Source organism: Perca flavescens, chromosome 12 (genome assembly GCF_004354835.1).
Source record: "Perca flavescens isolate YP-PL-M2 chromosome 12, PFLA_1.0, whole genome shotgun sequence".
Taxonomy (NCBI): Eukaryota; Metazoa; Chordata; class Actinopteri; order Perciformes; family Percidae; genus Perca; species Perca flavescens.
In genome coordinates, this window is record NC_041342.1 from 33,961,933 (window position 1) to 33,984,432 (window position 22,500).

The 22,500-nt window shown below is 42.5% G+C and overlaps 1 protein-coding gene across 1 annotated transcript in view; it reads right to left on the reverse strand.

Moving 5' to 3' along the window:
* The window catches only part of rasal2 (RAS protein activator like 2), an 80,357-nt gene extending 64,473 nt beyond the window's left edge, over positions 1–15,884 (reverse strand). The window contains exons 1-3 of the mRNA XM_028594384.1: positions 15,824–15,884; positions 10,037–10,143; positions 5,135–5,247 (exon numbers count right to left, since the gene is read on the reverse strand). Of these exons, the coding sequence (XP_028450185.1) occupies positions 5,135–5,247; positions 10,037–10,143; positions 15,824–15,848 (245 nt within the window). The 5' untranslated portion in view covers positions 15,849–15,884. The remainder of the gene's footprint in view (positions 1–5,134; positions 5,248–10,036; positions 10,144–15,823) is intronic.
* Between the last annotated feature and the right edge of the window lie 6,616 nt (positions 15,885–22,500).

Genomic DNA, 22,500 nt, shown 5'->3' on the forward strand with positions numbered 1-22,500 from the left:
ACATCACCATATACAGCTATCACCAACATACAGCTATCACCATAACATCACCAACATACAGCTATCACCAACATCACCATATACAGCTATCACCAACATACAGCTATCACCATAACATCACCATATACAGCTATCACCAACATACAGCTATCACCATAACATCACCATATACAGCTATCACCAACATACAGCTATCACCATAACATTACCATATACAGTTATCACCAACATACAGCTATCACCATAACATCACCATATACAGCTATCACCATAACATCACCATATACAGCTATCACCAACATACAGCTATCACCATAACATTACCATATACAGTTATCACCAACATACAGCTATCACCATAACATCACCATATACAGCTATCACCATAACATCACCATATATAGCTATCACCAACATACAGCTATCACCATAACATCACCATATACAGCTATCACCAACATACAGCTATCACCATAACATCACCATATACAGCTATCACCAACATACAGCTATCACCATAACATCACCATATACAGCTATCACCAACATACAGCTATCACCATAACATCACCATATACAGCTATCACCAACATACAGCTATCACCATAACATCACCATATACAGCTATCACCAACATACAGCTATCACCATAACATCACCATATACAGCTATCACCAACATCACCATATACAGCTATCACCAACATACAGCTATCACCATAACATCACCAACATACAGCTATCACCAACATCACCATATACAGCTATCACCAACATACAGCTATCACCATAACATCACCATATACAGCTATCACCAACATACAGCTATCACCATAACATCACCATATACAGCTATCACCAACATACAGCTATCACCATAACATTACCATATACAGTTATCACCAACATACAGCTATCACCATAACATCACCATATACAGCTATCACCATAACATCACCATATATAGCTATCACCAACATACAGCTATCACCATAACATCACCATATACAGCTATCACCAACATACAGCTATCACCATAACATCACCATATACAGCTATCACCAACATACAGCTATCACCATAACATCACCATATACAGCTATCACCAACATACAGCTATCACCATAACATCACCATATACAGCTATCACCAACATACAGCTATCACCATAACATCACCATATACAGCTATCACCAACATCACCATATACAGCTATCACCAACATACAGCTATCACCATAACATCACCAACATACAGCTATCACCAACATCACCATATACAGCTATCACCAACATACAGCTATCACCATAACATCACCATATACAGCTATCACCAACATACAGCTATCACCATAACATCACCATATACAGCTATCACCAACATACAGCTATCACCATAACATTACCATATACAGTTATCACCAACATACAGCTATCACCATAACATCACCATATACAGCTATCACCATAACATCACCATATATAGCTATCACCAACATACAGCTATCACCATAACATCACCATATACAGCTATCACCAACATACAGCTATCACCATAACATCACCATATACAGCTATCACCAACATACAGCTATCACCATAACATCACCATATACAGCTATCACCAACATACAGCTATCACCATAACATCACCATATACAGCTATCACCAACATACAGCTATCACCATAACATCACCATATACAGCTATCACCAACATACAGCTATCACCATAACATCACCAACATACAGCTATCACCAACATCACCATATACAGCTATCACCAACATACAGCTATCACCATAACATCACCATATACAGCTATCACCAACATACAGCTATCACCATAACATCACCATATACAGCTATCACCAACATACAGCTATCACCATAACATTACCATATACAGTTATCACCAACATACAGCTATCACCATAACATCACCATATACAGCTATCACCATAACATCACCATATATAGCTATCACCAACATACAGCTATCACCATAACATCACCATATACAGCTATCACCAACATACAGCTATCACCATAACATCACCATATACAGCTATCACCAACATACAGCTATCACCATAACATCACCATATACAGCTATCACCAACATACAGCTATCACCATAACATCACCATATACAGCTATCACCAACATACAGCTATCACCATAACATCACCATATACAGCTATCACCAACATACAGCTATCACCATAACATCACCATATACAGCTATCACCAACATCACCATATACAGCTATCACCAACATACAGCTATCACCATAACATCACCAACATACAGCTATCACCAACATCACCATATACAGCTATCACCAACATACAGCTATCACCATAACATCACCATATACAGCTATCACCAACATACAGCTATCACCATAACATCACCATATACAGCTATCACCAACATACAGCTATCACCATAACATTACCATATACAGTTATCACCAACATACAGCTATCACCATAACATCACCATATACAGCTATCACCATAACATCACCATATATAGCTATCACCAACATACAGCTATCACCATAACATCACCATATACAGCTATCACCAACATACAGCTATCACCATAACATCACCATATACAGCTATCACCAACATACAGCTATCACCATAACATCACCATATACAGCTATCACCAACATACAGCTATCACCATAACATCACCATATACAGCTATCACCAACATACAGCTATCACCATAACATCACCATATACACTATAATGGCAGATAAAACCATGCCAATGTGTGTCCAATGGTCTCTCAATGGTGAAAAAAATATACCTTAGCGTTGAAGCCTGCCGGACATAAATGGTTTCTTCCATTTATTCCCATTATGAATGACTAAGGTGACCAGACGTCCCGAAAAATCCGTGACAGTCCCGAAATCCAAGCAGGTGTCCCTAATCCCCTGAATCCTGCCCTAAATGTCCAGAAAACTAGAGCAAAGTCTCAAGAGCAGACTCTGGAGTAGTTCTAGTCTGATTGAACATTAAAAACTCAATTCTTGGTGGTTTTTAACTGAGTCGTCCAGCAGCATGCAGCTCCCGACATCACCTGAGTTCATGATTTTAATGATTTTTTTATTTTTATTTTTGGGTTTACAAGACAGACAGTTGAGTTTCTGAATAAAAATAATTAATCATTTTGGTGCGGAGTTTTGAAATTCATGTTAAAGTGTACACCTGAGAAGGCTCGACACAACATGAGACTTTGCTCCAAGTATCACCAGGAGCTCTACACCTTAACTACACCGGTGATCAATAGATATACTATAACCAGGAGCTCTACACCTTAACTACACCAGTGACCAATAGATATACTATAACCAGGAGCTCTACACCTTAACTACACCAGTGACCAATAGATATACTATAACCAGGAGCTCTACACCTTAACTACACCGGTGACCAATAGATATACTATAACCAGGAGCTCTACACCTTAACTACACCAGTGACCAATAGATATACTATAACCAGGAGCTCTACACCTTAACTACACCAGTGACCAATAGATATACTATAACCAGGAGCTCTACACCTTAACTACACCAGTGACCAATAGATATACTATAACCAGGAGCTCTACACCTTAACTACACCGGTGACCAATAGATATACTATAACCAGGAGCTCTACACCGGTGACCAATAGATATACTATAACCAGGAGCTCTACACCTTAACTACACCAGTGACCAATAGATATACTATAACCAGGAGCTCTACACCTTAGCTACACCAGTGACCAATAGATATACTATAACCAGGAGCTCTACACCTTAACTACACCAGTGACCAATAGATATACTATAACCAGGAGCTCTACACCGGTGACCAATAGATATACTATAACCAGGAGCTCTACACCTTAACTACACCGGTGACCAATAGATATACTATAACCAGGAGCTCTACACCTTAGCTACACCAGTGACCAATAGATATACTATAACCAGGAGCTCTACACCGGTGACCAATAGATATACTATAACCAGGAGCTCTACACCTTAACTACACCGGTGACCAATAGATATACTATAACCAGGAGCTCTACACCTTAGCTACACCAGTGACCAATAGATATACTATAACCAGGAGCTCTACACCTTAACTACACCAGTGACCAATAGATATACTATAACCAGGAGCTCTACACCTTAACTACACCAGTGACCAATAGATATACTATAACCAGGAGCTCTACATCTTAACTACACCAGTGACCAATAGATATACTATAACCAGGAGCTCTACACCTTAACTACACCGGTGATCAATAGATATACTATAACCAGGAGACCAAACTAGATAATAGATATACTATAACCAGGAGCTCTACACCTTAACTACACCAGTGACCAATAGATATACTATAACCAGGAGCTCTACACCTTAACTACACCAGTGACCAATAGATATACTATAACCAGGAGCTCTACACCTTAACTACACCGGTGATCAATAGATATACTATAACCAGGAGCTCTACACCGTGACCAATAGATATACTATAACCAGGAGCTAACACCAACCACCAGTGATCAATAGATATACTATAACCAGGAGCTCTACACCTTAACTACACCAGTGACCAATAGATATACTATAACCAGGAGCTCTACACCTTAACTACACCAGTGACCAATAGATATACTATAACCAGGAGCTCTACACCTTAACTACACCAGTGACCAATAGATATACTATAACCAGGAGCTCTACACCTTAACTACACCAGTGACCAATAGATATACTATAACCAGGAGCTCTACACCTTAACTACACCAGTGGCCTTCTTAGTGGTTTAAAAACAGCTATTTTGAGGCTAGCATGAGAGTGCCCCTACCACTCCCATTCAAAAGGCCATTTGACCAAAAAACGAGAATAAGGTGAATCTTAAAAGTGGCTCTTCCGTCCTAAAAATGCTTTTAAACTAAAGTTTGACTCGTGTACATTCACAACAAGACCCTAGAGTTGCATTCTGGCGAGAGTTACGCTTTAAATGGCCGTGATTTCAGAACGCGTTGCCTTCAGGGTCAGACGGTTCACCGCCATCGGCTGTTTAAAGAAGGACGTAGGAGCGGAGTTACCTGTCGGGGTCGGCCGGCCTCAGCGAGGGGAGTCTGAAGCTGGTGTTTCGGTCTAGTTTGGTCTGACTCTTGGTCCTCTTGATGGAGCCTTTTAGACGTTTACTGAAGAAGCCCTGAAAGATACAAAGACATAAAAGGACAGAAAGATGAGAATCAACTCGGTGGTGCTAAATGTGAAGTTCCCAGAGGCCAGTTTCTTTTAGATGAAGTCATAGGGTCAGGACTAGAGCCCGAACAAAATATCATCGGGCTGATATTATCGGCCGATATTAGGCATTTTCCAAACTATCGGTATCGGCATTGATAACGGCCGAGACATTAATATTTAAAAAATATAATAAAACTGGACGAAAGCCCCTTCAACCATGTTCTGAGTGTTGGCGTTGCGTAGTCTGTCCACTAGAGGGCAAAAACTTTCTATTTTAAACGCTGAAAAAAGTGACAAAAAACCCCCGGAAAAGTGACAAAAAAAACCATTAAAAACATCGCCAGAAGGTGACAAAAACTCGTTAAAAAAAAAGCAACAAAAAACTTGTTAAAAAATTGACAAGAAATGTTTTTTTTTTTAAAAAACGCCAAAAAAAGTGACAAAAACAATTTGAATAAAATTGACAATAAAAAATGTTTAAACGCTGAAAAAAGTGAAAAAAAAAAAAAAAAAAAATTGAAAACGTCGCCAGAAGGTGACAAAAAAAAGTCACAAAAAATTGGGTGGGAAGTGAAAATTTTTTTTGAATAAAATCGACAAAAACATAGAGAAAAGTGTAGAAAAAAACCAACAAAATGTTGAAATTTTGAAAAACATTTTTTTAAACGCTGAAAAAAGTGACAAAATCCCCCTGGAAAAGTGACAAAGAAAACATTAAAAATGTCGCCAGAAGATGACAAAAACGTGTTAAAAAATTTACAAAAACATAATTTAAAAAAAAAAGACAAAAAAAAAAAAAAAAAAAAAAGTCACAAAAAATTGGGGGGGAAAAAGTGACCAAACTATTTGAATAAAATCGACAAAAACATTGAGAAAAGTGTAGAAAAAGACCAACAAAATGTTTAAATATCTACCCAGAAAAACACCAGAAAATATTAAAAAAACTAAACTAAAACTAGCACTCACTATAATAACTTAAACTGAACTCAAATGAAATCTCAACTATTAGAGGTGCAGAGTGGAGCAGCAGGAGGAGGTGAGTGTCCTAATTTCCTGAGATATTAATAACCTCAAACACATCCTCACATCCTTTTTTTCTATCGTTCTTTCTTTCTCTCCTTTCTCTCTCCAACCAGTTGTGTTTTTAATGGTCTCATCATCTCAGCTGTAGACTTGTAGTCGTTATATAGTCGGCTAGTTTACTTAGAATCAACCATCACATGAATGTAGCGGAGTAACTAAAGTAACTAGTAACTAAAGCTGTAACAGATGAATGTAGCGGAGTAACTAAAGTAACTAGTAACTAAAGCTGGAACAGATGAATGTAGCGGAGTAACTAAAGTAACTAGTAACTAAAGCTGTAGCAGATGAATGTAGTGGAGTAACTAAAGTAACTAGTAACTAAAGCTGTAACAGATGAATGTAGTGGAGTAACTAAAGTAACTAGTAACTAAAGCTGTAACAGATGAATGTAGCGGAGTAACTAAAGTAACTAGTAACTAAAGCTGTAACAGATGAATGTAGTGGAGTAACTAAAGTAACTAGTAACTAAAGCTGTAACAGATGAATGTAGTGGAGTAACTAAAGTAACTAGTAACTAAAGCTGTAACAGATGAATGTAGTGGAGTAACTAAAGTAACTAGTAACTAAAGCTGTAACAGATGAATGTAGTGGAGTAACTAAAGTAACTAGTAACTAAAGCTGTAACAGATGAATGTAGTGGAGTAAAAAGTCCAATATTTCTCTCTGAAATGTAGCGGAGTAGAAGTAGAAAGTGGACTTAAGAAAAGACTCAAGTAAAGTAACAAGTACCTCAACATTTGGTACTGAAGTACAGTACTGGAGTACATGTACTTAGTTACTTTCCAGCAGTGGATCCGAGTCCCTGACTGTCTCCGTGGGTTAATTAACAGAAAGATCTCTGCTGCATGTGTTTAAGATCCTGTCAGTGTTAACCCCTCACTTTGAGGCTGCGCCATCTCCCAGCATGCTCTCTGGCTGGATCTGGATTTACTGTATGAAGAGAAACTGTCTGAAGTCTGACGGGAACTAAAAATACTCCGAGAGCAACCTGACTGTGAAGCGCCGACTCAAACTCTCTGCAGGAACTTACACTTGTGATTACTGACGTTAATCGTGACGTTAATCTGTCCACGGCAACATATTCAAAAGACTGACAGAAGGATCCAATCAGAACACACAACAGCATCACTGAGCACCAGAAAACTCACACCACTTATTCAGTCATAACAAGGTCCCATGACATGGTGCTCTTTGGATGCTTTTATATAGACCTTAGTGGTCCCCTAATACTGTATCTGAAGTCTCTTTTATATAGACCTTAGTGGTCCCCTAATACTGTATCTGAAGTCTCTTTTATATAGACCTTAGTGGTCCCCTAATACTGTATCTGAAGTCTCTTTTATATAGACCTTAGTGGTCCCCTAATACTGTATCTGAAGTCTCTTTTATATAGACCTTAGTGGTCCCCTAATACTGTATCTGAAGTCTCTTTTATATAGACCTTAGTGGTCCCCTAATACTGTATCTGAAGTCCTGATTATTTACATGGAGTCTGGTGAAGATATGCTGGCTCTATACACACTAAAAGTCCTGATTATTTACATGGAGTCTGGTGGAGATATGCTGGCTCTATACACACTAAAAGTCCTGATTATTTACATGGAGTCTGGTGGAGATATGCTGGCTCTATACACACTAAAAGTCCTGATTATTTACATGGAGTCTGGTGGAGATATGCTGGCTCTATACACACTAAAAGTCCTGATTATTTACATGGAGTCTGGTGGAGATATGCTGGCTCTATACACACTAAAAGTCCTGATTATTTACATGGAGTCTGGTGGAGATATGCTGGCTCTATACACGCTAAAAGTCCTGATTATTTACATGGAGTCTGGTGGAGTTTGGTGATGGTGATTTTGGGGCCGTTTCATGTTCAACTAAAATAATAATAATGTACATTTTATTAATCCCACAGGAGGAAATTAAAATGTTTACACTCGGTTGGTATTACACACAGGCTTGGATTACACATTAGTCCTGTAGGGTTACATTACAGCTCTGTCCACTGCTGCCACGTTACAGCGTTCTCGCCCAATACTGAACCAACTTCAAAGATTTACGTTCACATTAGTCACTAAGACAACAATGCATGGCAAAATAGGGACCAGGATGGAAAAAAAAAACCAAAATGATCCTCTCTCTACATGAGAGAGAAACACAAAAGTCCAGTTTGGACTCCTGACAGAACAGAGATGAAATGTTCTCAGTCGTCAGCTAAAGCTAGCGGAGACTCTCGTATTGATGTTTCAGTGAAAATGTGCAGCGGTACTCTGATTACCTGCAGTAATCACTCAGCTCCGGTGGCAGGCTCGGAGCCCATGATCTAATCATGTGTTCATCCGGCCACGAGTCCACTGCTCTGGACGTTTAGTGTCCCTTTAATTGGGTTTGAATCTGATTCAGTGTTTCTGTCCGCGACGTGAAATATCAACGTGATTACTAACGTCGCAGTGGGGCTGATTTACTCTAGATTATGGAGAGTAAACTCTGGGGGCACACACACACACACACACACACACACACACACACACACACACACACACACACACACACACACACACACACACACACACTTAATGTTCTTCAGAAAGACAAAAGAAATGCTGAAGGAGACAGGAAGTGACATCAGATCTGAACCTACTGTTACTTATAGCCATAGTTCTTTTATCTTTGTTAAATTGTCAGTGTCTCTCTCTCTCTCTCTCTCTCTCCTCTGTCTCTCTTCCTCTCTGTCTCTCTCTGTCTCTCTTCCTCTCTGTCTCTCTTCCTCTGTCTCTCTCTCTGTCTCCCTCCCTCTCTCTCTGTCTCTCTCTCCATCTGTCTCTCTCTCTCTCTCTCTCTCTCTCTCTCTCTCTCTCTCTCCCTCCCTCTCTCTGTCTCTCTCTCTCCCTCTGTCTCTCTCTCTCCCTCTGTCTCTCTTATTCTCTGTCTCTCCCTCCCTCTCTCTGTCTCTCCCTCTCTCTGTCTCTCCCTCCCTCTCTCTGTCTCTCTCTCTCCCTCTGTCTCTCTCTCTCTCTCCGTCTCTCTTATTCTCTCTCTCCCTCTGTCTCTCTCTCTCTCTCTGTCTCTCTCTCTCTCCCTCTGTCTCTCTCTCTCCCTCTGTCTCTCTCTCTCTCCCTCTGTCTCTCTCTCTCTCCCTCTGTCTCTCTCTCTCTCCCTCTGTCTCTCTCTCTCTCCCTCTGTCTCTCTCTCTCTCTCTGTCTCTCTTATTCTCTGTCTCTCCCTCTCTCTCTCTCTCTGTCTCACTTCTTCTCTGTCTCTCCCTCCCTCTCTCTGTCTCTCTCTCTCTCTTTGTCTCTGTCTCTCTCTGTCTCTCTCTCTGTCTCTCTTCTTCTCTGTCTCTCCCTCCCTCTCTCTCCCTCTCTCTTCCTCTCTCTCTCTGTCTCTCTTCTTCTCTGTCTCTCCCTCCCTCTCTCTCCCTCTCTCTTCCTCTCTCTCTCTGTCTCTCTCTCTCTCTGTCTCCCTCCCTCTCTCTGTCTCTCTCTCTCCCTCTGTCTCTCTCTCTCTCCCTCTGTCTCTCTTCTTCTCTGTCTCTCCCTCCCTCTCTCTCCCTCTCTCTTCCTCTCTCTCTCTGTCTCTCTCTTCCCTTTCTCACCTAGCTGTCCTGTCAAAATTAAAGACCGAAAAGCCCAAAGAAAGACAAGAAGGGAGGGGCTGCAGAAACTCACCGGCACTTTGAAAGGTGACGAGTTTGGGTTGTCGACGGCGACGCTCTTCTCTGAACTCCCCAGACCAGAGATGCTCCTCCTCCTCGGAGATCTCTCCGAAGACACTTCTGCAGAGACACAGAGACACAGAGTCAGATCAACCACAGAGACACAGAGAGGTCAAAATCAACTTCAATAAGGGCCACGCTGGAAAATGAGAATCGCATTAAAAGGGCCAGACACGTTTGACTTATTCGTGTCTCATGTAGCTTTCTCACTAACAGTTTGGTCTTCATAAAGCCCTAAAAAATCCTTTGCCATCGCAGACTTTCGCAAATCAAGCAGAACAATGAATACTTTTTTTACCACAGCCTGGATATGTAAACTCTCTCGCTGGTTCTTCGGCAATTTCTGAGCCTCAAAGTCTGCAAATCTGCCAAATTCTGCTTAGAGTGAGTCGCATAACTGCAGTTTGGCTCACATCTAGGCGGGCCATGATGATATGATACCAACAAATAGTCCTTACATCAGACATATGATCAGACATATGATACCAACAAATAGTCCTTACATCAGACATATGATCCGCCATATGATACCAACAAATAGTCCTTACATCAGACATATGATACCAACAAATAGTCCTTACATCAGACATATGATCAGACATATGATACCAACAAATAGTCCTTACATCAGACATACGATCAGACATATGATACCAACAAATAGTCCTTACATCACACACCGACACACATCACTTTAATTGTGAATCAAAACAGTTATCAAAATTAAAACATTCTGGTAAAACATTATTAATAAAGTTGCCTTGCCTTGCAAGCTCAGCCTGTCAGTCAGTCATCAGGGCAGAGAAACCTCCGCTGTGCCTGCTTGTCTAAGAGGAAGTGTAACGTCAACCGCTTTCACCTCGCCACTAATATCACCTCGCCATTAATAAAAACAAATTCGGTACCGTGTATTTGCTGGCTGGTTTCAAGGATAACGGCACCCTACGGTACCAGATAAGCTCGTTGACAGCGGCGTAGATGTTCATATTGTGGCCTAATGTTTCTTACCGTAGTAGTAGTAGAAGAGGTCATAGTGACTGAAAGTGTGATGTGAGATGCTAAAAAGACAACTCTTTTCAGGTAAAGTTACTTTTTGACATTCAAAATATGCTTCAGATCCAAACGTGTAGTGACAGGAGTATCTAAGGAGGTATTTTGAGTTTCCTGTCTTGTCTTGCGCGGCTGCATGTAAACGGACTCTCGGACTAGGTGGTTCAAGACTCGGTTCAGGAGCCGGTTGGGGCCTCCAGAGAGAGTTAAAGCTCAGACACGATGGCTACAGTTGGAAGGAGGAGCGGCTAAATTTAGCTTGGGAAATCAATGAGCCTGGATGAGAGCCGGCTCTGAGGACATTGAGTGTGTGGGTGTCATTCTTTGGTCTGGTCTGTCTCTCTTCTCTCTTAGACGATGAGAAGGAATAATATGAACTCATGCCTACCAGACACTAGAAAAACAATCGACAAAAACAGTTGGTTATTTTTAAACGCTGAAAAAAGTGACCCAAACGATCTGAAAAAAATTACAATAAAACCCATCAAAAAGATCGCCAAAAGTTGACAAAAACGTAATTTAACAAATGACAAAAAACTTGTTAAAAAATTGACAAACGTACTAAAAAAAAAGACAAAAACGTGACAAATATCTTGTTAAAAAAATTACCGAATTGACAGCAAATACACGGTACCGTAGGATGCCGTTACCTAGAAACCATCTGGCAAATAGACGGTACCGTAGGATGCCGTTACCTAGAAACCATCTGGCAAATAGACGGTACCGTAGGATGCCGTTACCTAGAAACCATCTGGCAAATAGACGGTACCGTAGGATGCCGTTACCTAGAAACCATCTGGCAAATAGACGGTACCGTAGGATGCCGTTACCTAGAAACCATCTGGCAAATAGACGGTACCGTAGGATGCCGTTACCTAGAAACCATCTGGCAAATAGACGGTACCGTAGGATGCCGTTACCTAGAAACCATCTGGCAAATAGACGGTACCGTAGGATGCCGTTACCTAGAAACCATCTGGCAAATAGACGGTACCGTAGGATGCCGTTACCTAGAAACCATCTGGCAAATAGACGGTACCGTAGGATGCCGTTACCTAGAAACCATCTGGCAAATACACGGTACCGTAGGATGCCGTTACCTAGAAACCATCTGGCAAATACACGGTACCGTAGGATGCCGTTACCTAGAAACCATCTGGCAAATAGACGGTACCGTAGGGTGCCGTTACCTAGAAACCATCTGGCAAATACACGGTACCGTAGGATGCCGTTACCTAGAAACCATCTGGCAAATACACGGTACAGTAGGATGCCGTTACTTAGAAACCATCTGGCAAATACACGGTACCGTAGGATGCCGTTACCTAGAAACCATCTGGCAAATACACGGTACCGTAGGATGCCGTTACCTAGAAACCATCTGGCAAATAGACGGTACCGTAGGATGCCGTTACCTAGAAACCATCTGGCAAATAGACGGTACCGTAGGATGCCGTTACCTAGAAACCATCTGGCAAATAGACGGTACCGTAGGATGCCGTTACCTAGAAACCATCTGGCAAATACACGGTACCGTAGGATGCCGTTACCTAGAAACCATCTGGCAAATACACGTTACCGTAGGATGCCGTTACCTAGAAACCATCTGGCAAATAGACGGTACCGTAGGGTGCCGTTACCTACAAACCATCTGGCAAATACACGGTACCGTAGGATGCCGTTACCTAGAAACCATCTGGCAAATACACGGTACCGTAGGATGCCGTTACCTAGAAACCATCTGGCAAATACACGGTACCGTAGGATGCCGTTACCTAGAAACCATCTGGCAAATAGACGGTACCGTAGGATGCCATTACCTAGAAACCATCTGGCAAATAGACGGTACCGTAGGATGCCGTTACCTAGAAACCATCTGGCAAATAGACGGTACCGTAGGGTGTAGATGGACCATTTTTTGTGCACGCATCGTTTTAGTCCGGTGCAGCGCCACCGCTATTTAGCTTAGCGTAGTGAATGGAACCCTAAGTTGCCGGTTAGCATATTGTGAGTAAAAGTGAGCCGACAAAAGACTAAAAACAACCTAATTACTTGCAGTGAGACAAAAAAATGCGTTGGCCCACCTATCTACAGCCAGGGTAGACCGTGATAAGCCCTATTTCAACAAACGGTGGAGTAGCCCTTTAAACTGAGAGAGCGTGCCGTTCACAGACACCAGAATGAAGGAGTTCACAGTAACGTTCATCAGGCAGTAGGCTAATAGTACCGTATTAGCCTACTGCCTGATGAACACTACTCAGTTCAGTTCAGTTCACCCCAGAATATGAACGAGTTCAACCACAACACTGGCTGCTGAGTCACCAAAACATTTCATCATCATCTGGTAAACAAACCGGAGATGGCCCTATTTTTGTCAATAACCTAAACTTGGAAATTAGTAACTCTTCCGAGCGCATCTTTCCACGCACTTTGCTGCAGTACAATCTTGAATATTTGGGTCTGCATGCATGAAATAACTTATCAAAATGCGTTTTTTTTAAACCACTTTCTGACATTTTAGAGACTACACAATGCTGCAAAGATTAGCGGATTAGCTGTCAACTATTTTGATAAATCCATTAATCTATTTGAGTGACTTTTTTTAAATGTAAAATCAGGTAAACCTGTGTGATGTCAGCGTGTTAAATGAGAATACTGTTCTAGTTTCTTCTCTCCTTTGTGACAGGACACTGAAGATCTTTGAGTTGTGGACAAAAACAAAGCATTTGAGGACTTTTTTTTTAAGAGACCAAACAACTAATCCATTTACCCAGAAAATAATCCAGACATTAATCAGTTACAAGTTGCAGCGCGGCTCCATACTGAACCAGCACGTACGGCGACATTAAAGCAGCCTGGCGTGGAGCTCACGTGTTAAAATAAACGGTATGAAGACACACATAAGTCCCTCCAGAAAAACGTGATTATGCGATCGCATAATTCAACGCATAATCAGCCAAAATCCACATATTTATGCGCGGATTTCTGCATGATTTCATAATCCCTGCACTTTCGTTGCAAAAAAAAAAGTCCCATAATATATCTTGCCATGGGAACGTTATGAAGTGACGTAATTACGCAAAGCGAACATCATCAAAAAGCAGGGTGATTGGGGCAGTTTTTGCAAGTTCCTAGGCCTGCTCGATTATGGAAGAAAATATAAATCACGATTATTTCGGTCAATATTGAAATCACTATAATTTAAACACGATTACTCGTTGACTTCTGGAAAGATTTTGCAATTATTGAACTTAAAAAAACAGTGGGAAAAGTTAAATAAATCAACAGTAAAAAACACACATACAACTGTGAACTTTGCTGTAAAATACTTTCCCTATTTAAACTTTATTTTTTCATTCAGAACACAAGAGACAATCAGAGTTTACTTGCAAAACGTAATGAGCTAAATAATTGTTTTTCTCGATTATTGAGTTTTTGTGATCATTGGGAGCCGAAATCATAATCACGATTACATTTCGATTAATTGCACAGCCCTACTGCACGCTAAAAGTCCTGATTATTTACATGGAGTCTGGTGGAGATATGCTGGCTCTATACACGCTAAACATCCTGATTATTTACATGGAGTCTGGTGGAGATATGCTGGCTATATACACGCTAAAAGTCCTGATTATTTACATGGAGTCTGGTGGAGATATGCTGGCTATATACACGCTAAAAGTCCTGATTATTTACATGGAGTCTGGTGGAGATATGCTGGCTCTATACACGCTAAAAGTCCTGATCATTTACATGGAGTCTGGTGGAGATATGCTGGCTCTATACACGCTAAAAGTCCTGATCATTTACATGGAGTCTGGTGGAGATATGCTGGCTCTATACACGCTAAAAGTCCTGATCATTTACATGGAGTCTGGTGGAGATATGCTGGCTCTATACACGCTAAAAGTCCTGATTATTTACATGGAGTCTGGTGGAGATATGCTGGCTCTATACACGCTAAAAGTCCTGATCATTTACATGGAGTCTGGTGGAGATATGCTGGCTCCATACACGCTAAAAGTCCTGATTATTTACATGGAGTCTGGTGGAGATATGCTGGCTCTATACACGCTAAAAGTCCTGATTATTTACACGTCTATCATGATTAAATTAAGATTAATTGCACAGCCTTACAAGTTCCTGCAATTTCATCGCATAAAACTGCATAAATATCCAACATCGCATTTTTTAAGAAAACGTGCCACATAATCAAGTATTTTTTGTCCCGCAACAAACACAAAAAAAAAACTCACTCGCCTTTTTCTGGAAGGACTGATAAGAGAGAGAAACATTCAGCTCACTGTTTTACGGAGCCACAGTGAACGCAGCATGCAGCAGCAGCTGGCATCATCTGGTTTTTTTGTGTGTTGCAAAGTGCAGGATCAAGTTCAAGCTGCAACGGTGATGCATGCAGCGCTGCGAAAGAAAGGAAGCCAGGGACAAACTTTCAATCCTCATGCACATCCTTCCTCCCTTCCCTTCCTTCCCTCCCCTGCAACCACGACAACGCCAACAGCCCTCCCTCCCTCCCTCTCGTCATCTCTTCCTCTTCGGGAAAGACTAGCGATGATGCTCCTTAACGCAGCGGACATTATCGCTGCAAAAGTTGAGGCAACATGCCGCAAGAAGTCCGGGACGACAAGGACACAAACACAGAGACGGAGAGATGGAGAGAGAGAGACAGTACCTCGATCACAGCTGTTCCCCATCATCTGAGGAGAGGACACACACAGAGTGAGAGGCCGGGATTGGCCGGAGCCTCCGCCACCTGTCAGCCAATGAGATTAAGCTGCAAATGTCCGTCTTCGTCCCATGAACATCCTCCCTCCACCCTCCTCCTCCCCCTCTCTGTCTCTCATCAGCACCGAACCCTCCTTCCTTCCTCCTCATGGTCCCTCCTCTTCCATCTCTCTCTCTCTCTCTCGCTGTCTCTCTCCCTACCTTTCACTCTCTCTATCTCATCTCTCTCTCTCTCACTCTCCCCCTATCTTTCAATCTCTCTCTCTATCTCATCTCTCTCCCTTTCTATCTTTCAATCTCTCTCTGTTTCTCTTCTCTCAGAGTGCCAAGGCTTTACCGCATGTATTCAATCAATCCCTCTAACTGCACTGTTCTGCTTTCTCTGGTCTTCTTAATTTCCTCTCTCTCTCTCTCTCTCTCTCTCTCTGTCTCTCTCTCTCTCTCTCTCTCTCTCTCTCTCCCTCTCTCTCTGTGTCTCTTTCTCTCTCTCTGTCTCTCTCTCTCTCTCTCTCTCTCTCTCTCTCTGTCTCTCCCTCTCTCTCTCTGTGTCTCTCTCTCTCTCTCTCTGTGTCTCTTTCTCTCTCTCTGCAGACGATCTCTCTCTCTCTCTCTCTCTCTCTCTGTGTCTCTCTCTCTCTCTGTGTGTCTCTCTCTCTCTCTGTGTGTCTCTCTCTCTCTCTCTCTCTGTCTCTCTCTCTCTGCAGACACTCTCTCTCTCTCTCTCTATCTCTCTCTCTGTGTCTCTCTCTGTGTCTCTCTCTCTCTCTCTCTCTCTCTCTCTCTCTCTCTATCTCTCTCTGTCTCTCTCTCTCTCTCTCTGTCTCTCTCTCTCTCTCTATCTCTCTCTCTGTGTCTCTCTGTGTCTCTCTCTCTCTCTGTGTGTCTCTCTCTCTCTCTGCAGACACTCTCTCTCTCTCTCTCTCTCTCTCTCTCTCTCTCTCTCTCTCTCTCTCTCTCTCTCTCTCTCTCTCTCTCTCTCTCTCTCTGTCTCACTCTCTCTCTCTCTCTCTGCAGCAGCTCAGTTTCTCTCTCCCTCCCTCTGGACAGTATCTGTGTTCAGGGGATAATTACTAAATAAGTTTCCTCTCAGCTGATGTGGGACACAACTCTGGAGGCTTCGGCTATTACCTCTGTGTGTGAGTGTGTGTGTGTGTGTGTGTGTGTGTGTGTGTGTGTGTGTGTCTGTCTACAGTACAGGCCAAAAGTTTGGACACACCTTCTCATTCAATGTGTTTCCTTTTTATTTTCATGACTATTTACATTGTAGATTCTCACTGAAGGCATCAAAACTATGAATGAACACATATGGAATTATGTACTTAACAAAAAAGTGTGAAATAACTGAAAACATGTCTTATATTTTAGATTCATAGGAATGTAAAACAAAAAAAAATATATATAAATTAAAGTGATTTTCTTTTCAAAAAATATTCTGTTTTTTTCTCTCAGATTTTTCCCCCGAAGTGTGGAAGTGTGTATGTGTGTGTCTCTGTGTGTGTATGTGTGTGTATATGTCTGTGTGTGTGTATGTGTATCTGTGTGTGTCTCTCTGTGTGTATGTATCTGTGTGTGTATATGTATCTGTATATGTGTGTATGTGTGTATCTGTATCTGTGTGTGTGTGTGTGTCTGTATATGTCTATGTGTGTATCTCTGTGTGTGTATGTGTGTGTATATGTCTGTGTGTGTGTATGTGTATCTGTGTGTGTGTGTGTGTGTGTGTATGTATCTGTGTGTGTATATGTATCTGTATATGTGTGTATGTGTGTATCTGTATCTGTGTGTGTGTGTGTGTGTCTGTATATGTCTATGTGTGTGTATGTGTATCTCTGTGTGTATGTATCTGTGTGTATATGTATCTGTATATGTGTGTGTATGTGTGTATCTGTATCTGTGTGTGTGTCTGTATATGTATGTGTGTGTATGTGTATCTTTGTGTGTGTGTGTGTGTCTCTCTGTGTGTATGTATCTGTGTGTGTATATGTATCTGTATATGTGTGTGTGTGTATCTGTATCTGTGTGTATGTGTGTATCTGTATCTGTGTGTGTGTGTGTATCTGTATCTGTGTGTGTCTGTATATGTCTATGTGTGTGTATGTGTATCTTTGTGTGTATGTGTGTCTCTCTGTGTGTATGTATGTGTGTCTGTGTGTATGTATCTGTGTGTGTATATGTATCTGTGTATGTGTGTGTCTCTGTCGGTGTATGTATGTGTGTGTGTATCTGTGTGTGTATATGTATGTGTGTATCTGTATATATGTGTGTGTGTGTATGTGTATCTGTATGTGTGTATATGTATCTGTGTATGTGTGTGTATATGTATCTGTGTATGTGTGTGTCTGTGTGTGTATATGTATCTGTATGTGTGTGTGTGTATCTGTATCTGTGTGTGTATGTGTGTGTATCTGTATCTGTGTGTGTATGTGTGTGTATCTGTGTGTGTGTATCTGTATCTGTGTGTGTGTGTATCTGTGTATGTGTGTGTCTGTGTGTATGTATCTGTGTGTATATATGTATCTGTGTGTGTGTGTATCTGTATCTGTGTGTGTGTATATGTATCTGTGTGTATATATGTATCTGTGTATGTGTGTATGTGTATCTGTATATGTGTGTGTGTGTGTGTGTGTGTGTGTGTGTGTGTGTGTACAGTGGGGGAAATAAGTATTTGACCCCTTGCTGATTTTGCAGGTTTGCCCACTTACAAAGAATGCAAAAATCTACAATTTTAATCATATGTACATTCTAACAGGGAAAGACAGAATCCCAAAGAAAATTCCAGAAAATCACATCATATGAATTTATTAAAATTGATAACCATCTGATGAGGAAAAACAAGTATTTGACCCCCTGGACAAACAGCAAGTATTCTGGCTCCTACAAGCCAGTTAGTCTTTCTTTAAGACACAGCCCCAATCCGAACCAATTATCTACATCAAATACACCTGCCTCACCTCGTTACCTGTATAAAAGACACCTGTCAACACCCAAACAACCAGCATCCAACATCACCACCATGGGCAAGACCAAAGAGCTTTCTCGGACATCAGGGACAAGATTGTTGATCTGCACAAGGCTGGGATGGGCTACAAGAGAATCGGAAAGCAACTTGAGAGAAAAGATCAACTGTCGGTGCAGTTATCAGGAAATGGAAGAAGCACCACACCACCGCCAACCTCCCTCGGTCTGGGCCTCCACACAAGATCTTGCCTCGTGGGGTGTCCCTGATCATGCGAACGGTGAGGAATCATCCCAAAACCACAAGGGGGGGAACTGATGAATCAACTGAAGGCAGCTGGGACCACAGTTATAAAAAGAAACGGTTGGTAACACACTACGCCCGTCATGGATTGAAATCCTGCAGCGCACGCAAGGTCCCCTGCTCAAGAAGAAACATGTACAGGCCCGCATGAAGTTCGCCATTCACCACCTGGACGACTCAGAAGAGGCCTGGAAGAAGGTGATGTGGTCAGATGAGACCAAAATAGAACTTTTGGCCTCAACTCAACTCGTCGTGTTTGGAGGGCAACGAACACCGAGTACAACCCAAAGAACACCATCCCCACCGTCAAGCATGGTGGTGGCAACATCATGCTTTGGGGGTGCTTTTCAGCCAAGGGGACGGGACAACTCCATCGTATTGAGGGGAGGATGGACGGGGCCATGTATCGTGGAATTCTGGACCGACATCTCCTTCCCTCAGTGAGAGAGCTGAAGATGGGTCGAGGATGGGTGTTTCAGCACGACAACGACCCTAAGCACACCACCAAAGCAACAAAAGAGTGGCTGAAGAAGAAGCACATCAAGGTTCTGGAGTGGCCTAGCCAGTCTCCAGACCTGAATCCGATTGAAAATCTTTGGAGGGAGCTTAAAATTGAGTTGCCAGGCGACAACCTCGAACCTGAATGATTTGGAGGCTGTCTGCAGGGAGGAGTGGGCCAACATCCCTGCCGAAATGTGCACAAACCTTGTCACCAACTATAAAAAACGTTTGACATCTGTGCTGGCCTATAATGGCTTTTCTACAAAATATTAACATGCTGTTTGTCCAGGGGGTCAAATACTTGTTTTTCCTCATCAGATGGTTATCAATTTTAATAAATTCATATGATGTGATTTTCTGGAATTTTCTTTGGGATTCTGTCTTTCCCTGTTAGAATGTACATATGATTAAAATTGTAGATTTTTGCATTCTTTGTAAGTGGGCAAACCTGCAAAATCAGCAAGGGGTCAAATACTTATTTCCCCCACTGTATATGTATCTGTGTATGTGTGTGTGTGTGTGTGTTTATCTGTATCTGTGTGTGTGTGTGTGTGTGTGTGTGTGTGTGTGTGTGTGTGTAACCAGTTATTGATCAGCCAATCAATGGTCTGGGATTCCTCTGTCAGAGACATGGCAGTGACCTTCTACACACCCAGGACCCAGCAGAGACACTAACAGAGCTGCTGCTGTTCGTCCTCTTAAGGCACTGACGTGCGTTATTCTGGACTCCCACGTAACTTTTGGGCAAGTCCCGCCCTACGGAGCAGCCGATTGGTTGGGGTCAGGCACTGACCTCGAGGGGTTAAGGTTAGAACAGCCGATTGGTCAGGGGACAGGACCTGAACACATCGGGTTAGGTTAGCTTGCCAATAGTAGCATGTGAATGCTATTGAAGGAGCAGGTCTGTGTGTGTGTGTGTGTGTGTGTCTCTGTGTGTGTGTGTTTCTCTGTGTGTGTGTGTGTGTGTGTGTGTGTGTTTTGTCTGTGTGTGTCTCTGTCTGTGTGTGTGTGTGTGTGTGTGTGTCTCTGTCTGTGTGTGTGTGTGTGTTTGTCTCTGTCTGTGTGTGTGTGTGTGTGTGTGTGTGTGTCTGTGTGTTTTTCTGTGTGTGTGTGTGTGTGTTTGTCTCTGTCTGTGTGTGTGTGTGTGTGTGTGTCTGTGTCTCTGTGTGTTTTTCTCTGTGTGTGTGTGTGTGTTTGTCTGTGTGTGTCTCTGTGTGTGTGTGTCTCTGTGTGTATGTGTTTCTCTGTGTGTGTGTGTGTGTGTGTGTGTGTGTGTGTGTGTGTGTCTCTGTGTGTGTGTGTGTCTCTGTGTGTGCGTCTCTGTGTGTGCGTATGTGTGTCTCTATGTGTGTGTGTGTGTGTGTGTGTGTGTGTGTGTGTGTGTGTGTGTGTGTGTGTCTGTCTGTGTGTGTGTGTGTGTGTGTGTGTGTGTGTGTCTCTCTCTCTGTGTCTCTCTCTGTGTGTGTGTGTCTGTCTCTGTCTGTGTGTGTGTCTCTGTGTGTGTGTGTCTCTGTGTGTGTGTGTGTGTGTGTCTCTCTGTGTGTGTGTCTGTCTGTCTGTGTGTGTCTGTCTCTGTTTGTGTGTGTGTGTCTGTGTGTGTGTGTGTGTGTGTGTGTGTGTGTGTGTGTGTGTGTGTGTGTGTGTGTGTGTGTGTGTGTGTGTGTGTGTGTGTGTGTTAAGAGGATGTGGCCTCCTGTCTGTAGTTGTTTCCTGCTTTCCTCACTTCTGACCTCTTTTGAAATCTTTGTATTTCTGACCCAGTTCCTTCCACTTGAGTCCGTCTCTGTGTAACGTTAGACAGCCAATCACAGACATTATTAGATCTTGGTAGAGGGGATGCTGCGTGCTGATTGGCTCCCTGACACTGATGAGATTCATTAGGGATTGTAATTGGGTATTGAATAACAAGCTACCACACACACTAACGAGGTGGAAACGTGATGTCACAGACAAACTGCTGGAGCTTCCCGATTGGCCCGACGGCAGCAGGAGGAATGCTGGGAACGTTTTGACGGCTGCGGCGTGCTTGAGTCTCATTCATGAGCAGACACACACCTAACACACCTGACATACCTGACACACACCAAACACACACCTGACATACCTGACACACACCTGACACACACCTGACACACACCAAACACACACCTGACACACACTGACACACCAAACACACACCTGACACACACCAAACACACACCAGACATACCTGACACACACCAAACACACACCTGACATACCTGACACACACCAAACACACACCTGACATACCTGACACACACTTGACATACCTGACACACACCTGACACACACCTGACACACACCTGACACACACCTGACACACACCTGACATACCTGACACACACCTGACACACCTGACACACACCTGACATACCTGACACACACCTGACACACACCTGACACACACCTGACACACACCTGACACACCAAACACACACCTGACATACCTGACACACACCAAACACACACCTGACATACCTGACACACACCTGACACACCTGACACACACCTGACACACACCAAACACACACCTGACATACCTGACACACACCTGACACACACCAAACACACACCTGACACACACCAAACACACACCTGACACACACCAAACACACACCTGACATACCTGACACACACCTGACACACACCAAACACACACCAAACACACACCTGACACACCAAACACACACCTGACATACCTGACACACACCTGACACACACCTGACACACCAAACACACACCTGACACACCAAACACACACCTGACATACCTGACACACACCTGACACACACCTGACACACACACACCAAACACACACCTGACACACCAAACACACACCTGAC